Raw genomic sequence first — 18490 nt, forward strand, 5'->3', positions numbered from 1 at the left:
TGTTGCCCCTTAAAAGACCTTGCAGTGTCCGTCATTCCCATGTGGCCTGTTGTTAGTACGTATTTTCATGGATTCATTCATCTTGATAATTTTGTGGACATATCTTTAAATTGTGTCAACCATCTCACAGTAATTCTTCTTTTGGGTCTGTGAAGCTGTAACCTTATATGGGTGAAGCACCTAAGTAGTAGCAGATCTATAAATGGAGAGGAGCCAACTATATGTTGTCAGCAACTGTTTGCTAGACAGAGAGTCTACATCTGTTACGTATACAAATCAGTGACATGTCATCTTTATTGTTTTATAGTGATGTACCCAAATGGAAAGGAATTTGTCTGCTGTACCTTCTAGCAGAATATAAGCCACACTGTGTGATGAAGACTTTGCCACTTGGACACTTACCCATTTTGCCATTTTGCCATTTTGCCTATGATGGCCACTTTGCCAATGATTGTCAATGATTGTGAGATCTTGGTCAGCATGGGTCAGCGATGGTCTGCACTTTGTCAGCCATGTGTGTTGTGTTTCTGTGTTGTCTGACCATGGCTGAAGAAATCTAAGATGATCCACAGTCTGTTTCACCATTTCATAATTGTCCATCTCACACAGAAATAACCCCCACCTAACACCTGTCTAAACTGTGCTGGTTGTATAAAACAAACAATCTTGCCTACACTTGATGAAATGTTCATAGTCAACCATAGAAAATGTTTGTCGCACTATGGAGCATAAACAATGCAAAGGAGACGCGGAACTGTTGAACAGCTGAAATCTTTTATGGAATAAGAAGGTTGAAGATGAAATTCCAGTTTTAAAAATAACTGAATTTGGTCTCCAAGGTCAGTGGTTCTCAACTGGTGGGTCGGGACCCAAAAGTGGGTCGCAGAGCAGCTTTTCTGGGGGTGCGAATGGGTGTCTGGAAGATAGAATTGTGTCAAAAAGTACAAGGTTGGTGGTGAGTCCTGAGGCTCGACCAGTTGAGAACCACTGTCCTAGGTTCCCAAAAACACTCACAGAGCGTTGTTGACCCAGGCACCCAAAAGTTAAGACACACCTGAACACACTTCTCCAGGTTTGAACCTGAGCAGCAGTTCCTTCTTGGGCCTAATTCCAGGGAATGAGGTTGTGCAAGAACACAGCATTAGATGGAAGTGCAGACAGGTCTTCTACCAGGACTGTGTCTCCTCCTTCCTTTCTGAACATGGCAGTCAGCTGAGGTCGAAACCATCACAGTCAGAGGATCCTAGCCAACCAACAGTTGAACTCATTTATCAAATAGGGACAACACAAATTAACAGTTTCAATACAAAGCATGAAACTGATGTGCTGCATAGAGAGTTTATAGATCTTGCTAATTTCCAACTCTCGTCCCTAGTTGGGCCAACCATTGGTGACACCACTGCATAAAGGAGGAAATGAGGGGTGTTATCTAGGTTTATAATTCCCGTATATATTTTTTATTGACCAATGACTGTGTCCCAACTTCTGTGAAACATTAAAAAATGGTCACATCATTGCCTAAAATAATGACATTTCTCAATTCCAACAATTTGAAAAGGTAAAAAAAAAAATACTCCTGCGAGATAGTTTAAAAATCAACTTTATTCCCTTCATCAAATCAAAAATGATCTTATTTGTAGATCTTGTTCATTTCCAGGATTGAAAGTTCTAATACCAAACAACCTGCAAAGAGTCATGTACTAAACAGCTTTGACATACATATCAACTCTGTGACTTCACTTTGACCTCACTAGCATGTGGAAAGCTTGCTTTATGGCGCCCCCTGTTGACCAAAGCATGTAATGTCAGTGTAAGAATAGAAATCAAACAGTCAAGAGGTGTAAACCAGTTACACCCATAATATAACAAAATACACTACTCAGAAAACTAGTGCGCAATGATTTTATTGTTGAAAACTGATCAAACATTAGCATAAAATACTAAAATAATCAGTGTTGAAAATTAAAGTTATGAAATCAATAATCCAACCACCACTAAGGTAATCAAATCCCTCCAGTCAATTATATAAATACATTTAATTTCATACAATAACAATATATAAAGACGGCTTCTTACAGATAATAGTAACTGTTTCACACACTTTTTCAGATTGATTATTTCCCTCCACCCAAAATGAGTAAAGTCTATTACCGGCTCAGCATCTCGAGATAAAAATGTGTTAAGAATTGGCACTATATAAATAATGATTGACTGATTGATAGTCCCTCTCCCCTTAAAGTTGCACTACATTTCACATTTGTTTTTATTATATCACACAGTCTTATCGCCAGACTGCACATCTCTTCAGCTCTACGGATCCTTTTTCGCTTCTTTAAGCATTAGTGTTTCCATTCCAAGCCAGCAAACTCTTATCCACCCGGTTTCTAACCTCACCATGACGTCTTCATTTAAAAAAAAACAAAAAAAAAAAACACTGTAAGCTACCTGCCCAGCACCAAATACAAGAGACACATGTAGCCTCTTTACACATGCACAAAACTCATGAACATTTTCTGAAATTTACAGGGTGAGTTGCAATTTTTTTTTCTCAAATTCTTTTTCCTGCAAGCCTCTCCTTAAAATGTCGTTGTGAAGTCGGACGTTGATATCGCGCAAGCAGAGAGCAACAAGTGCGATTTTTGTTGTAAAATCTGCTTCATACGCCTTTATGTTCTTCACACTCTTTCTTTGATACTTTAAACACATAAAACTACACAACAACACAGGGTTGGGCTCTGTTGTTTTTGGATATGTTGTAAATATTATCCTGTGACATCCGCATTGACTTTTTTTTTTTTCAAGGACAGGCTGTGCTAAAAATGTCTTGAATTTTTTACGAGATAATGCGTGAAAAGTGTTAAAGAAAGCTCTTGAAAGCTCCTGTTGAGTTGGAGATTAAAACAGAGCATTTGCAAAGCGCCCAATTATTGCAGCTTTAAGGCATATTTTCCTTTGTTGATAACACTATTGGCTGCTCTGTCAATTGCATCCTTCACTGTTTCTGCTCCCTCAGATGCTTCACGTCCAATAACTCCACCAATAACTGCACCTGTTGCAGTCATGCCCAGTGCAGTCACACCAACCAACACCCCCGCAGCAGTCATACCTGCTGCTTCTACTCCTCCTGCAGCTGCTGCAGCTGCACCTCCTACTGCTGGCCTTCTTTTCATGACACTTATAAAAGACTGACAGTTTCGCAGAGCTGTGATAACTAATCCAACCATTGCAGCCACGCCAAACAAAGCACCCATCAACGCTCCCGTTGCAGTGCCAGCCAGTTCTATCAAAAACTTCTCAGACACTCTGCTTTTTGCTTCTTTTCTGATCTCCACGACTGGCATGTCACCCCAAGACTGTCTAATGTGCGCTTCCTCTTTCTGTATTTCTTTCTCTACTTCCTGAAACATCTTGTTGACATAGAAGTCTCCGTTGTTTTCCATCACCATCTCGTCTATTGTCTTCAGTAGCTCCTCTACCTGAAGCTGGTTGCTCCTGTAGTTATTCTGAACTTTGTTCTTCCAGTATTTATTATCTATGACGTGACACCTTCCACCGCACTTCTTCACCAGATCACTCAGATCTCTATTCTGACTTACAAAGTCCTCGATTTTCACCCCTTTAGGGAGCTGGTCGCCATGTGTAAACACAATGACAGCATATTTAAGAGCATCTTCAGAGAAATATTGGCATATTTTTGTGATCACAGCCTGCTCCTGCTCAGTGAACTTCTCCACTTTTAGCACAATGACAAATGCATGGGGCCCAGGAGCGCACTCTGTGATACACCTCACTATCTCAGGCTTCATATCCTCCTCAGGCCTTCCAGCATCGAAGAAACCTGGAGTGTCAATCAATGTGATGCTTCTGCCATTGACAGAGTTGGTTTCTGCTTGACATTGTCTTGTTCCAGAGTTAGGGGTGTGGTTTGTGGTGAACAACTTCTCTCCAAATATGGTGTTCGCTAGGTTGCTCTTTCCAGATCCGGTTTTTCCAAGCAGCACAATCCTTTTCGTAGCAGACTCTGTAAGAAAATACAGTGTTATGTTGAACAAAATGGATGTCACAGGACTGAATTTTTTCAGATTCTTTGCTATCATTAATCAGTACCCACCTTGGTGTGGATGTTGAACTTTGCTTTTGGTTTCTTTGAGTTGGAAATCTTCCTGGACAGACTTGAAGACCTGCAGAGAGACGTTCCATACAATATTACAATGATTATACCGGTTAATTATGTCAACAATAATCAACAAAAACATTTACATTCAAGTCCAAATCCCTTCATTTGCATGACCACATCGTATCTAGACTGACTTTATAAAGTCTGAACACCAATAATGATATGAAATGTAATTTCTGTAAACTGCACCCAAGTAAGATTTCAAGGTTGTTAGAAATGGACGGCAGTCCAATCAAATTTTTGTTTTTGCACTATTATTAGCAATAAATGACAGATTTTCTATTGTTTACTAAGTCTGGACTTGAACCCTTTAGAGTTTCACAGTCAAAGTTATGAGAACAAATAACTTTAGTTACCTCAGTAACCTTTTCCTCATTTGGGTGGATGACAATCCAGACAGTGAATGGTGTTCTGCTGGCTCGCTCTTGTTCAAAAGCGTGAACCTCTTCCAGTAGAATCCTTGCTACCAAGCTGTCAGGAAATTTCAGAGCAATCCCAGCCCCGAGTACAGGGAGAGCAACAGAAGCAAACCTTCTACTGTCACAAGTAGTAAGGATTTGCTTGATGCCCATTCTCAGAGCCTGAAATGAACCGAATTCAATTATTATTATTAAAGAAATACAAATCTGCAGAACAACCCATGAGAAAGTGTTCTCACAAACAGACACCAAAAGTTAAGACAAAACTCAACACACTTCTCCATATTTGTACCTGAGCAGCAGTTCCTTCTTGGTCAAAATCCCAGGGAGCGAGGTTGAGGAAGAAGACGGCATTAGATGGAAGTGCAGACAGGCCCTCCAACAGGACTGTGTCACCAGCCAGAGTTTCTTCTCCTCTTTCCTCTCTGAACATCGCAGTCAGCTGAGGCCCAACCATTTTGAACAAAGTGTTTCCTACACGAGTGGTCTGAATATTGGGGCCGACCATTGGGGACACCACTGCATCAACCTAATGAGAGGAGGAAATGATGTGTGTTGGACATTTTTTTCTAGGTTTATATTTCCCTTATATTATTCCAAAGGTTTTATTGTGACTCTCAAATTCTCACCTGCTGTGTCTCTATGGTACCCTGAGTGATCTCCACACGGACAAGAGCCCTATCCTCGTCTTGGACAGAAGCCTCCATTGGAAACCCAATTTCACTTGGTGCACTTTTTCCAGTAGTTACCCCTTGGAGAAGATTGTCACATGTTTCGTGCATTACCCTAACCACCTCCTCTCTGTTATCAATCAGAATGATTTGTCTTAGACTACGCCCTCCTTGACTTCCAAACTCTTTAACAGCCGTTACAATCGCCTGTGAACACACATTAACAGGGACACCGAAATTCCCTGAGCTGATACAAGGCATGGCTATGGACTGGAACTCCATCATTTCTGACAAATTCAGAGCAGAGTGGACAGTTTTTCCCAGCAACACCCTTTCTTTTCCACCGCATTGTCCACCTACTGGTCCAACAGCATGCAGCAATACCTTGCAGTTTAAGTTTCCACCTGTAGTGACTACCACTTCACCTGTGGGTAATTTCCCAATAGTCTCAACTAAGGAGCTGCTCTCACGCTGAACTTCAGGGCCACCCGCTTTGCTCAGTGCAGCCGCAACCCCTCCACAGTGGTTCAAATCTTCATTGGCAGCATTCACAAGGGCGTCAGCATCCTGTTTGGTAATGTCACCTTGACACACCAGCACTTGAAGCCCTCCATGAAGGTGGTAAGTCGCAACGGTTGTGTTTACTTCATTCAAGCACAACAATGACAGATTCTCCGCAACACATTGGGGTTCGCCTTTCCAAGGGGGGCTTCGGGAATATCTTGCTGACCCGTTCTCATCAGTAGTGACTCTGTCCAGATCAAGGGAGTCCAAATGTAGACATAGCCAGTTACTGACCTCCCTCACTTTGCCAGGTGGACCTTCCAGCGCAACCACGGGCCCAGAGAAAGTTGTTAAAAGGTTTATAGTAACCCCTAAAGAGTCTACATTGTGCAGCTGCAGTAGTTCTGGCAAGTCTTGTGCTAGTTCTGGAAATGGCAGATGGATTACGCTTTGCACATTCGAATGGTCCAAAACAAACTGTTTGACAACTTCACTGAGTAATTCAACTTCTTTGGTGTGGCCCAATAAGCACAATTTGTTATCTGAGCCAAACACAGCTTCGGCCCTACATTGCATTTGGTTCATCTCCTTTGTCTTGCACTCAAGCTTTTCCCAAAGCTCGGGTAGCGCAACAGAGCAGTCAGAAATATCAATAATGACTTCCTTGAATATTTCTGTAAGTTTTTTTTCTGTGTCATCCAGTTTATCAGTAGAAAGGGCAAAGAAACATAGTTGTGCATCTCTTAACTCTATTTCCACCTTGTCGCCAACCCCTAAAAACTCAGATAGCAACCCTGGACCACCATAGGTTTCCCTCAGGAAGGCCAAAAAGTGTGGGCTTACATCAGAAACTGTCCTCTCTAATACCAATGTCCCAATATTTGAGATTAAATCTCCAGCCTTGACAATTTCCTCCATGGTTCCCTCCAAAACTATCTGACCTTCATCTCCTCGGGTGACCTTCACTTCTGGATAATCTTGTCCCAAGCTGTTCTCAATCTCTTTCCAGAGGAGGGCAAGTTTGGCCTTACCGAGCTGTATAAGTCTGGTTTGTTTCTCACTAACACTTGACTTTTCTTCTAAATCCATCAACATGGCACTCACCTGCGAACGCTTCCCAACAACAACAGCCATCCCACCCTCGCTGTAAACCTTTACCTCATCTGTGGTCTGAGGGGAGCTGCAGGACCGAAGCAAAGCTCTAACTCTGACAGGTTCAACCTCGTAGTGAATCATGTAGTCATCAAAGACTCTGTCTACTTCAGCTCTCCAGTTTTTTACACCACCTTCAACACCAGGTTGAGCTAAACTCATGACTAACACCCTACCCTCCTCTGGGTAAAGCTGGGCAGAGCAGGAAACAGAGGTGAGTTCTTTCTCTAGTTCTTTCCAAGCTTGTGGGTGTTCCTTTAGGTAATGGAGGAGGTACATATTAAGTTGTAATTCATAGTCTTCACCACTTGATGGAGGAGTTGAGGCAGGATTGACCAGTGGGCTCTGTGTATAGAGATATATCCATTTAACAACAGGGTTGCTGTTTTTTATTTATTTCTTTAAATGTGTTAGTATTTAAAATGTTAGGACAAAACGTTTTTTACAGTGTTGGTGATACAGTATGCAGCCTCATTAGTGTTGTACAAGGCATGTGATCTTTAAAGGCAAATAATTATTTTCATTTCTGAATGAAATATAAATTATGCACTAGCATTCAAGGCTTGATCCAAAAGGAAACTTGACGGAGGTTAAAGGTCATGATGGCCAGATGCCTTTTGGATCAAGCCGCGATGACTGAGAACCATGGGCGGTTCTAGGCAGGGGCCAACAGGGGCCAGTGCCCCTGTAACACTGAGCTTGGTCCCCCCCTGTGGCCACCCCTCCAAAAGGAAGAGCCCCCCTAATAACACATACTGAAACAAATATGAACCATGGTATTTTATATTGTGGTATTTAACATATTATTTGGCATAATATATATATATTTTTCAAAGCGATCATCTTTGTCTAATTTTCAGCTGGGTTTAATGTTCCCCTCTGACAAAACAAATGGCCCCAGCTTGGCCCCCTCAGTAAAAGTGGTCTAGAGCCGCCACTGCTGAGAACCTACACAGACATTATAGACTGACCTGTACTGGAGCTGTTGAATCCCGGGGTTGGGCTGACGTTTTGACAGTAGAGGCGTGAGGTTCGAGGTTGCCTCGGACAGTGATCACTACTTCACCATCTTTAAGCTCAACGACGTGCTCAGATCTCTGCAGGACTGCCTGCTGATCTGAAATGGAAAAGGTCGTTTAAAAAAAAAAAAAAGGAATCATTGTATTTTGATATTTGACATTTATTATGACACTTTCTTTATCTCTTTCTCTGTCGCAAACACTGCCCATTACCTAACTGTTGGAACAGTTAGTAACAGCAGTAACATGTCCAGCAGCAGTGTAAAGATATTTAAGATGATGTCATCTGGTGTTATTATTATTATTATTTTTTTGATTCTCTTTTTATTGAATGGTTTTTTAAATTAAAACAGAAACAGGCAATGGGAAAAAATACAAGGAAAAACTCTAAACATAAATTATTCAGAGGCTATTCGTTCCCAAACCTGTCTGCAAGTTCCCACTCACTCACCCCCCCACCCCACGCATGTTCCCAGTTTCGTACATACATATATCCACACAAACCTATACATACATACATACATATCAATCAATAATAATTGAGTAATAAAAATAATAAATAAAATAAAAAACAACAAAAATGAAGAATACAATTCATGCATCCATGTTGTCCTAAAATATTTTCATGTTGTCAGAAATAGACTAGGGACTGACAAGCCCCTTATTGGTGCCATAGATAACAGGACCACATGCAAAATATTCAGAAATATTTAAAAGGGTTGGTCTGGTGTAAACCTCCATGTGACCATAGCTTGTGACATAATATGTTGTCAATGTCATCTGGTGTTATGAAAAAAAAAAAATGACAATGTTATTCTTTTGCACTTCTTGCCATATTTCGTTGATATAATATCCTAATAATATTTGATTTATTTCGTGAGGTAGACTATTGTTTTCACTCAAAAAGTCAATTTCTGACAGAAGTGATTTGAGTTTCGTTTTCTCCGGAAAGTGAAACTTATGTAATGTTGATGTTTCGACATTTCCTACTGAGTCAGGGAGATCATTGCCTGTTGAGGTTTTGTCAAATCATTAACATTTATAACCAAACTTTATTATATAGGCGAAAGATGTGAATAAAGACACATGTTTAGTAACTGCGTGTTATTATTGGCCTACCTTTCTGATTTGTGAAAGCAACGCTGTAGATTGTGTCAGTCTCTCGCCTCAGTGGTCCACAGTCCCCCCCGCCTGATCTGCGGCGAACACGGAAATGCGTTTCTATCCTCTTCTTGTCGAGCAGGTGGCTCTGGCACTCAAAGAAAACGGGATATGGGTAAATATCAGCCATAGTTCGGCTCGTTCGCAAAGCCGAAGGAAGCAAAACATGGGGCGTCCGATCTTAGAGGCAGTGTGTTCAATGTGTCTGAAACTGTAGGTGGAGCAGCGCCCCCTAGTGCCCGAAAGGAGGGACGTCCAAGTTTACTACCTGGGCTGTTTACAGTGAAAGCAGTAAACAATAAACTAGGCCACGCCAAGAATTGAAGACATTAAGCCTACACCCTAATCAAGAAAATTGTTTTTATTTTTTTAGATTTTGTCTTCTCTTTTTTTTGGGGGGGGGGGTATTCCATAAACTCTTAATATCTGTCTGTGTAAAAATAAAAACAGTAGACAATTTGCAAAAGGAACAAAAGGTTGTCCTTTATGGCTACTGTATTTCCATCTGACCTTAAGTGAAAGGAGACAGTTGGCTGAGCATCGAGCACAGAAATCATCACGGCACGTTATTTTTTTAATAACACCAAATAGAAAATACGTTTTGGACTTTATTGTCCCCATGGGGGAATTCCTTTTCACAGACTGATTGATGGTATTAAGTATGTGATACAACTAAAGTTAATGACTATTTTGACAGACTCTACACCAGGGGTGTCCAAAGTGCGGCCCGAGGGCCAAAAGTACAGAAAGCAAAAACACACACTGACTAATTATTTCTGATTTATGATGCATCTGTTCTTTAATGAGCGGAAAAACAAAAAATTCAAGGTTTGTAATGTGATAAAATATTCTTAATTTTACTGCAACTCCACAACCAGCGTCAATAAAGAGAGGATGACGTGATGGAAAATTAAACTCTCACCCCCAGGACTTTTACGAATAATGCTGTAAATAATTTGGTTTGTAAAGGGTTAACTCCCAAACACAGGATGTAGTCGGTAACCAATCTTCCAAACAGCATTGCAGTGATGGATCACAGCGTACTGACACGAGGCTGAAGAATCAGAAGATTTTGGCCCGAGGCCTTGATTAAGATTGGCACATTATCTTATTTTTCTTTTTCATGTTAACAAGGGCTGAACAAAGTTCCTAAAATAGAAAATGTTCAGTAACATGTATGTTGTTGTTTTTAAATCTACAGCTTTTACTATTTTCCACATTTTTTTTGTAAACTATGAAAAAAAAAACATATGCTAAGTTTTTGCAAACAAGCGGACTGTTATTTAACCATTTAATGACCTGAGCTACATGCAGAAAGCTTTTCCAAAAAAAAAAAAAAAAAAAATGAACCACGTTACAGGCTTGATTCTGAGAAATAAAAACAAATAGTGGAACGAAGAAATCAAAATATTTGATTTCCTTTCATTAAAGGGTTTATTTAGCGAGTCTTTTGATTCTGATCTACAAAGCCCGCAAGAAATAAAAATTTGGACACCACTGCTCTACACAGACTGTTTCCACTCGTCTGCCTTGAAGTGTTTTACCCAGAGACCAATGAAAAACTGAAGGAAAAGAAATGAGCTGCGGAAGCAAGTGAATTTAATAGTTTATTTTTATTCAACAAATGGATTACCGTTCGCGTTACTTGATACGACAAAAAGTCAGAAAGAAACACAAAGCTGGAACATTCTGATCTTCCTCACTTAGCTTCAAGACAATACTTTTAAAACATTGGAAAACCACACAGTGGTTTTTTTTACAACACAGAAAAATGAACTGTTTAATTATTTCAACATGGGGAAAGACAACAGCCACTGAAAGGAACAAAGAAACTCTTTTAGAAAACAAATGTAATGTAAGCACTTAGCTCGTAAAAAAGACGTCTTTTTGGTATGTATTTTCCCGTGCGCCATGTTTTGTTGATTTGACGGCTGGACTGTGACTTTGTATTTTTAGCTGCGGAAATGATGAATCTGACAAAGCAGCGTTTGAGCTTCCAACCCTAAACATGATGTCACAGGAAATAGCCAGCATGTGAACATGGTTTACGACAGCCTGATCAGCAGTGGTGCCAAAATGAAGCGTGTCACCATATCTTAATCAGATGTGCATAATAAGCTTTGCCTTTCTGAGACCCATCATCCTTGAACCCGATGCAAGGGTAGAGAGGTTCAGAGAAGGTGGTTTCTTCTTTGTGGAGCAAAGTCATCGACGTGCCAGAAACGGCATAAAAGGACAGAATACCTTCTAGACAATCCAGGTACACTCCGATGTTAGTGTATTGAGAGCCTGGCACGTTCCTGCTTACATTGTTGTGCTTGAAGGATGAACCATTTTTGGAGCACACTAAACTCCACGACCGGTTGTCTTTACCAAACTCAGAGTTAAATGTTGGCGTTGGGCTGTTGTCTTTGTAAGACACCGCCACACACCAAGTGTAACCATTAAAACCGACCTCCCAATAACATCGATCTGTCAAACCCTCTCTGCACCACATCTGCTCTGTACCTGTGATCCTGTTTGTTATATATACAGAATTATTGTAACTGTTATAACATCCATCATAAGACAGCGTCTGCTGTGTTTTACACGTTGCCCGCAGGTTTTCTTGTGAAAGGGACATCTTGGGGGAGACGGACTTCTCATCCAGCTTTAGAGGACAGCAATCTGACGAGAGAAAAGAGGGAGACAATATTTACATTATCCTTTTTTTAATAGATGTTTTTTTGGGCCTTTTTGCCTTTATTAGATAGGACAGCTGAAGAGACAGGACATGTGGGGAGGAGAGAGGGGGGGGGGGGGGGGGGTGACATGCAGCAAAGGGCCGAGATCGGATTCAAACCCATGGCAGCTGCGATGAGGACTATAGCCTCTGTACATATGGCCGGGACATAACTGTTCGGCTATTCGGAGCCCCAACATGATTTGACGTTTCAAATCTCAGTTTTTCATGATGGTCCAACTTTTTCATGGAATTCCACAGAAATATCAAAAATGATACTCACAGTGTAAAAACTCTTGTCTGGTCTTTGGCTCAGGTTGCTTCAAAACATTTACAGTAGACACTAACAACAGAAAGGAAAATAACATGAATACCACACGACTTCAATTACACTTGATAACTCTGTATTTTTACATATTTCTGTTCCTCTTTGACTGACCTACGGCAGAGATGCTGGTCAACCTGTCCTTCAACAGGTCCTCCACGTCCACCTTCAGCTTAGACATGCAGTCCGTCACAGTTCTGAATGTACGTTTGGAGCGGACAGGAAAAGAGTTTGCCAAGTCTGGAGATTCACAGGAGGCTGACAGCGACTGGAACGTCTGAAGTGGATTTTAAGAGTTCAGAGTATAAAACATTTAAAGGGAATATTTTTCATGTTTCATGTGGATGTCCAATCTGGGTCAAAAGCTGGGTTCTCCTCCTCACCAAACTGTTCAACGCCTACATTTACCAGCATGCATTGTGCTCAAGCAGAAACAGAGTCAGCTGCAGCCTTACCATGACTTTACTGTACTTTGATAATAATTTAAAGTTACAAAAACTAAACAGTCTATCGCTGTAGCAAACATCACTTAGTACCTGGATAAAGTGGATGTGGTCGTCGATATGGGTCATCTGTTCCAGTTCCGTGTCCCTCTTCCTCAGCTTGTTGATTTCCTCCTCCAGCTGCAGCTGCAGCCCTTCAGCCTGAGCCACCGCCGTCTTCTCCTGAGCTAAGATCTGCTGCTTGGCCAAAGTGCGGCTTTTCTGAAAGGACGAGATCAGCTCGCCAAAGATCTCGTCGCTGCTCATCACAGCAGTCTGGCTACATTTCTGTTCCAGGACAAAGACAGCGATTTGTTTTCAGTTTCAGGCTTTTCTGGGTAGCAACGTTTTTGACCTAAGACCTTAAAGAGACAGCGGCTGAAATCAACCCTTTCAGGCAGAGGCTAAAATGAGGTATTTTACTGACATCAGTATTGGATGAATAAGACGTTTTTGAGCTGCACATCTCACAACGCTACTCAGTAGGTGTCCAACACGGCCATAATGAATGGTGGAAGTGAGTATATTAGATCTCCTTTAACCTTATGTCTGCTGTACAGTTTCTTTTGTGTGGATTTCAATGAAGAACTGCACTTTGTTCATTCAAACCCTCCTAACTTTGAACAGTCCTAACAGGACTTTGAACTGCGTCTCAAGGCCCTTTCAGATAAGATGTGTTGTATGTGCGCTTTCCAAACCTTGAAATCCTTCAGCGCTTCAAGCAGCGCTGTCAGCTCCTTCTCTCCCTCCTTTCGTCTCTCCTGGACTTTCTTTTGGTTCACACTCAGCTGTTTCTGTAGTGATTTGTTGAGAACAGATATTAAGATGAATCACATCTGATTACAGAGTCGTTGTGTTTCTGTTTGGTTTTTTCTTTCTACCTGTTGCTGATCTCTCTCTGCAGCAACCGACACGGTTGTATGGCTCTTGTGCTCGTCTATAACACACAGATAGCAGATACACTTCCTGTCAGTCTGGCAGTAGACCTCCATCAGCTTGCTGTGCTTCGTACATATCTTGTCCTGCAGAGGGACTGAGCAAGAGACCAGCTGGTGCGTCTTCAATGCTGGAACACTGTAGTGAGGCTGGAGGTGAGCCGGGCAGTAAGACACCACACACGTCAGGCACGACATGGTGGCTTTGTTGGGATTGGCCCCACAGCAGAAGTCACAGGGGACGTCTGCCGGGCTGGAACAGGCCTCAGCAGCAGCGGCCTCCACAGCAGTAGCAGCTGACTCAGGACCAGAGGTAGAGGCCTGCTGGGGGCTTGCTCTATTTAACATCTCCACAACCTAAGGGGGATAAAATACGTACAGTCAAAACATGGGTCAATAAAGACTTGCTATAATATGATGTTTAAAAAAATGTGTCATGGCCACACGGTGTTACAATTTAAATAAGGTAATATCAGTAGAGGGCGTGCCAAACTAAATAACAGCATGACAAAGGTAACCAGAGTACAAAGTAACTCCCTCTTTTGAAATATTGCTTTATTAGCAGTCTTCAGAACTAGCGGCCAGCGGCCGCAGCAGCCAAAACACAAGACCGGCCTGTCGGCAGCAGCCGTCTCGCCACTATATTTATATTTTTTCGCCATTATCAGCTTTCTCCATAGAGCCTGTTAGCATAGCTTCCAAGCAATATGGCAGACGTTAAGTTTCGATTCTGGGAGTGAGTTCCCACCCACTGATCTGTGATTGGTCTGTAGCTTCAGTGGTCGTTAATATGAGGAACTAGTGTTGTAGTTTAACCCCGCTAACCGCAACAGCTTCCGGTGACGCAATATGACGACATTTGCGTCACTGGAAGCTCCTTTTCAGACTTAGAAATACAAAGACTTCCAATCTCAGGGAGAAATGAGGGCGGGATGCACGACCATTCAAAAATACTACCAGTTTACTACTGATACAAAGATTAATGCAAATGAGTGAAGTATCCCTTTAAGCAATGCAGAAGAAGAGTAAGAACAGGAAACAACATGATTCAGCAGAAATGACATCTTAGAGCTATATGCTAACACCATGGCTAGACCAAATTTAAGTGCTCTTTTCTATTTTTCAGATTTTTCTAACATTCTCAGCCTACAATGAGTGTGTCACTGAAACCAACTCAACCCTGTTACTGATTTTATCAGAGCAAGACAATTTCATTTCATTTTTTTTCTTTATGTATCTTAGATTGTCCTTTGCCAGCTAGCATATTGGGCAGCAGTAGCTCAGTCTGTAGGGACTTGGGTTGGGAACCAGAGGGTCACCGGTTCAAGTCCTAGTGCGGACCAAATATGGAAGTTGTTCTGGTAGCTGTAGAGGTGCCTGATCACCTCCTGCGCACTGCCAAAGCCCCTCCCCACCATCAGCTCAGGAGCGCCCACTGTGGGCCACCTTGTCACTCTGACATCTCTCCCTTCGTGCATGTCCATAGGATCCTGTTTGTGTGTGTTGCATGACTACAGAGTGTAAAAAATGAAATTTCCCCTTGCAGGGATCAATAAAGGTTAATCTTAATCTCATAACTGCTAGTACAGCTAGCATCTACCAGTAAGAAAAAGTTTGAGCATTAGCACAGATTTGCAGCCCTGTTACTTAAATAAGAGTAACAGCCTTTTTATAGAGTTCTTTTACACCTCTAAAATAACATCAACAATGTTCCTGTTATCCTGTGCTTATTATTTACATTTATGTCAAGACTTATAGTCTAAAGTAATGTATCCATTCACCCGTTACTCTTTGCAACCCTGTTACTCTAGTTTTAACCCTGTTACCATGTCATTTTATATCAAAATAATCTTCAATTATTTTTCTTAAATCAGTATTCAATGTAAATGTGCTTCTCTTTATTTAATGTGAAGGTTTTTTTTTAAGCAAACCAAGCTGATGGTGGTCGCCATATTGGAAACTAACTTTCGGTCAACATGGAAACAGGCAAAGAGCTGGAGCCTCTTGGCTAACAGCTGAAATGCACCTGCCAGTAAGTCATATCAGCCCCCAGTTATGTCTTAATATAATCAAAACACATTAGTTAAAAATATATTCACTTCCCCTGAAGTCTGTGCTGATAAAGACATGGGCCCTTTCCAAATAGTCACAGTTCAGTAGTCAGTACTTTTCAGTAGGGAGTTTCAGTAGACTGAACTTTCGTGGTCCATTCAGTATGCAGTTTTTGGGTCCGCCTCAGTATACTGAACATTTCAGTATGGATACTAACTTCCGGGTTTCATGCAGAATGGATCGGATGCATCCGTTCAGGAAATTAATTGTATTTTACCACCCACAATGCAGTGCGAAATTAAACGTAAATCATCATGTCACGTGCGCGCGCCTCCAAATCAAAACAAACCAGCATTGATTAATGTAATCTTAATTTAGAGTCCCGACTGAAATCACTACTTTTAATTAACATCAGAAAATATAACAAATATCTGCATTATTATAAAACCTTTCCCCCTCTATTTAAAGAATGATTTCACTGTTTAAATGTGTCTTTATTGGTTTATTTTATATTCTGTATATTACTGTCTTTCATTTGTACTTGTCTTTATGTGCTTTATGTGATTTAGTTATTTAATCTGTCTTTTACTTGATTTACATTGTAATATTGTTTTTTGTTTACCTGACTGTATATGCGCATTACTCTTCTTGAATAAAGATAAACAAAAAAAAACAAAAAAACAGGTGAATGCGGCCGGTTCGGGAAACGTAAGTGACGTCACTTCCATACTGAATGAATCAGATGAAGTAGGAACAAATATCTGCCTACTGAATAGTAGGTACTAACAGTATACAGCACGGATAGGAGGTACTGACTACTGACAGATTGAGTAGGTACTTAAAATGGGTGTGCAGGGCTTTTGCATTAGGGCCTCAAGTGGGCACTCAAGGAACTGCAGTGTTGACTTCATTTTTCAACACACCAGCTCACCACTTTGTCCAATCAAACAACTTCTTCTGCTCCAAAACAGGTAATCCTAAAGTTAATAACGAATTTCACGTGTCCTGAAAGGATAAAAGTTCGACAGAAGTACAAAATGTTTTTGTTTTTTTGAAGTGTAAAAAATAAAAATAAATAATAATAATAATAATAATAAAATAATTTAAAAATATATATATTTTTAAAATATATATATTTTTAAAATATATAAAATATATAAAATATATATATTTTTAAAGTGACACCAAAGTATTAGAAAGGGCAAAGCAGACTACTTCGATAGCTTTTCATCATAATTTGAAAAGATGTCAGCACTCCATGAGCAGTTTAATTACCTCAGCCAGCATGTTGTTCCTCCTCAGCACAGGCCTAGGACTGAAGATCTCTCGGCACTGAGGACAGCTGCAGTTTCCCTTCTCATTCTGGTCCCAGAAACCCTCAATACAACCTTTGCAAAAACTATGTCCACAGGGAATTGTTACCGGGTCCTTTAGTGGCTCCAGACATACCGAACAGCAGAAGTGATTCGGGTCAAACTCCGCTCCACGGTCCTGTTCACATTCAGCCATTTCAGACTGCTTCCGACACATGTGATGGAAATCACTGGTAAGTTTCGGTTTCGTCGGAGAGGCTTAAAAAGGGAGGGGGGCTGAGTGTGGCACCCTTTTCAAACCAACCCCTACACCCTCCCCCTCCGTGACGAAGTGCACTCCGTCAGAAGTCACACTCTCAGCTGAATGAAGTCTCCTTCATCAAGGTGTAGGGTAGACATACAGCGGCAGGCTTTGGGACAAACGTCCCTCTCTCAGGTGGAAACAGGAACTGTGTGTTACACAGACATTTAATATCATCATACAGACGTTAACAACTTCAAATGTGTACTGAGGATCAAATATATGTTTATTTATTGTAAAGTGTTTCATATTTGCAGGGACTGTCGCAAAAACAAAAGAATATTAAATCATGTTGCAGACAACTTTTCGCTGTTAATATTTATTCTTTATTTTTCTACTTTTGATGTCTTTGTGAAATCTCAATTCAACAACAAAAAAATACACTTTATGTTCAACAATAGTCTTCTTGTCTTTGCATTAGTTTAGGACACCCTGATCTGAAAATTACAATAAATTAACCTAAATTATAAATTACATTAAACAATGTAGGCTCAGTCTAATAGTTTTGTTATAAGTCTACACTAATATAACTAAAGAAGAAGAATAATCTAGGCTACATAAATATTTTTACAGAATGCATTAGCTACAAAAAAAAGCCGTTCCTGTAAGATACCGCTAAGTAACCATGGTAACATACAGTTCCTGTTTCCGTCTGAGACAGGGAAGTTTGTCCCAAAGCCTGCCGCTGTATGTCTACCCTACACCTTGATGAAGGGGACTTCATTCAAAGTCAAAGTCAAAGTCAACTTTATTGTCAATTTCAAAATATGTCAGACATACAGTGGAATCGAAATTGCGTTTGTCTCCGTCCCGCGGTGCAATACAACCAAAATAAGGTAAAATAGATAAAATAAAATGAAGTAAAAATAAGATAAATAATATTTACAGTTATAAGTTCTAAATTGTGCAAAAGGTACAAAATGGTAAATAAAATAAATAAGATAAAAATTCAGCTGAGAGTGTGACTTCTAATGGAGTGCACTTCGTTAGGGTGTAGGGGTTGGTTTGAAAAAGGGCCTGTGTTTAACTGGGCGTGTCTTCCACAGCCCACCTGTGAGGCATTCAATGTAAACATCTAATGATGGGAATTCTGGGATTTTTTCGTAGCAGTGTAAAGAGCAGGCCTACAAGAATATTTTACCCAAGTTAAAGTACAGTTACTTACAGATTACATTTTTTTAAGTAGATGCAAAATGACTGTATGGCAATGTTCCCCATTCTCACTGAATTTATTCATTTATTTCAGTAATGTCCACT

The 18490-nt window shown here is 40.6% G+C and overlaps 2 protein-coding genes across 3 annotated transcripts; both read right to left on the reverse strand.

Moving 5' to 3' along the window:
* Positions 1-1582: 1582 nt before the first annotated feature.
* LOC109999468 (protein mono-ADP-ribosyltransferase PARP14) lies at positions 1583-9318 on the reverse strand. 2 transcript variants are annotated; one of them, XM_029281321.2, is made up of 7 exons: positions 9062-9318; positions 7895-8040; positions 5226-7268; positions 4889-5125; positions 4534-4758; positions 4112-4181; positions 1583-4021 (listed from the first exon to the last, which is right to left on the reverse strand). In XM_029281321.2, exons 1-7 carry the CDS (start codon positions 9231-9233, stop codon positions 2925-2927), a joined length of 3990 nt encoding a protein of 1329 aa, XP_029137154.2. In that variant the 5' UTR covers positions 9234-9318; the 3' UTR covers positions 1583-2924. The 2 variants fall into 2 exon arrangements, with proteins under 2 accessions (XP_029137154.2, XP_029137155.2); XM_029281322.2 differs by lacking the exon at positions 5226-7268 and having other exon boundaries at positions 9062-9316.
* Positions 9319-10697: 1379 nt separating this feature from the next.
* LOC109999474 (tripartite motif-containing protein 16) lies at positions 10698-17174 on the reverse strand. The gene is made up of 7 exons (XM_020654528.3): positions 16895-17174; positions 13514-13924; positions 13331-13426; positions 12687-12920; positions 12265-12427; positions 12109-12168; positions 10698-11770 (listed from the first exon to the last, which is right to left on the reverse strand). The coding sequence occupies exons 1-7, from the start codon at positions 17147-17149 to the stop codon at positions 11190-11192; spliced, it is 1800 nt and encodes a 599-aa protein (XP_020510184.2). The 5' UTR covers positions 17150-17174; the 3' UTR covers positions 10698-11189.
* Between the last annotated feature and the right edge of the window lie 1316 nt (positions 17175-18490).

This window comes from Labrus bergylta, chromosome 22 (genome assembly GCF_963930695.1).
Source record: "Labrus bergylta chromosome 22, fLabBer1.1, whole genome shotgun sequence".
NCBI classification, from domain to species: domain Eukaryota; kingdom Metazoa; phylum Chordata; class Actinopteri; order Labriformes; family Labridae; genus Labrus; species Labrus bergylta.

Bases quoted from the DNA above. Each gene is read 5' to 3' on its own strand.
- LOC109999468 (XM_029281321.2), bottom strand. From the start codon at position 9,233: ATGGCTGATATTTACCCATATCCCGTTTTCTTTGAGTGCCAGAGCCAC. The intron at 4,759-4,888 runs GTACAAATATGG...GGTTCATTTCAG, and splicing joins AAGAAGGAACTGCTGCTCAG to GCTCTGAGAATGGGCATCAA. The intron at 4,182-4,533 runs GTAACTAAAGTT...GTCTCTCTGCAG, and splicing joins ATGAGGAAAAGGTTACTGAG to GTCTTCAAGTCTGTCCAGGA.
- LOC109999474 (XM_020654528.3), bottom strand. From the start codon at position 17,149: ATGTGTCGGAAGCAGTCTGAAATGGCTGAATGTGAACAGGACCGTGGA. The intron at 12,169-12,264 runs GTCAGTCAAAGA...TTCTGTTGTTAG, and splicing joins GACCAGCATCTCTGCCGTAG to TGTCTACTGTAAATGTTTTG. The intron at 11,771-12,108 runs GTGAGTATCATT...TTCTCTCGTCAG, and splicing joins CAGACAAGAGTTTTTACACT to ATTGCTGTCCTCTAAAGCTG.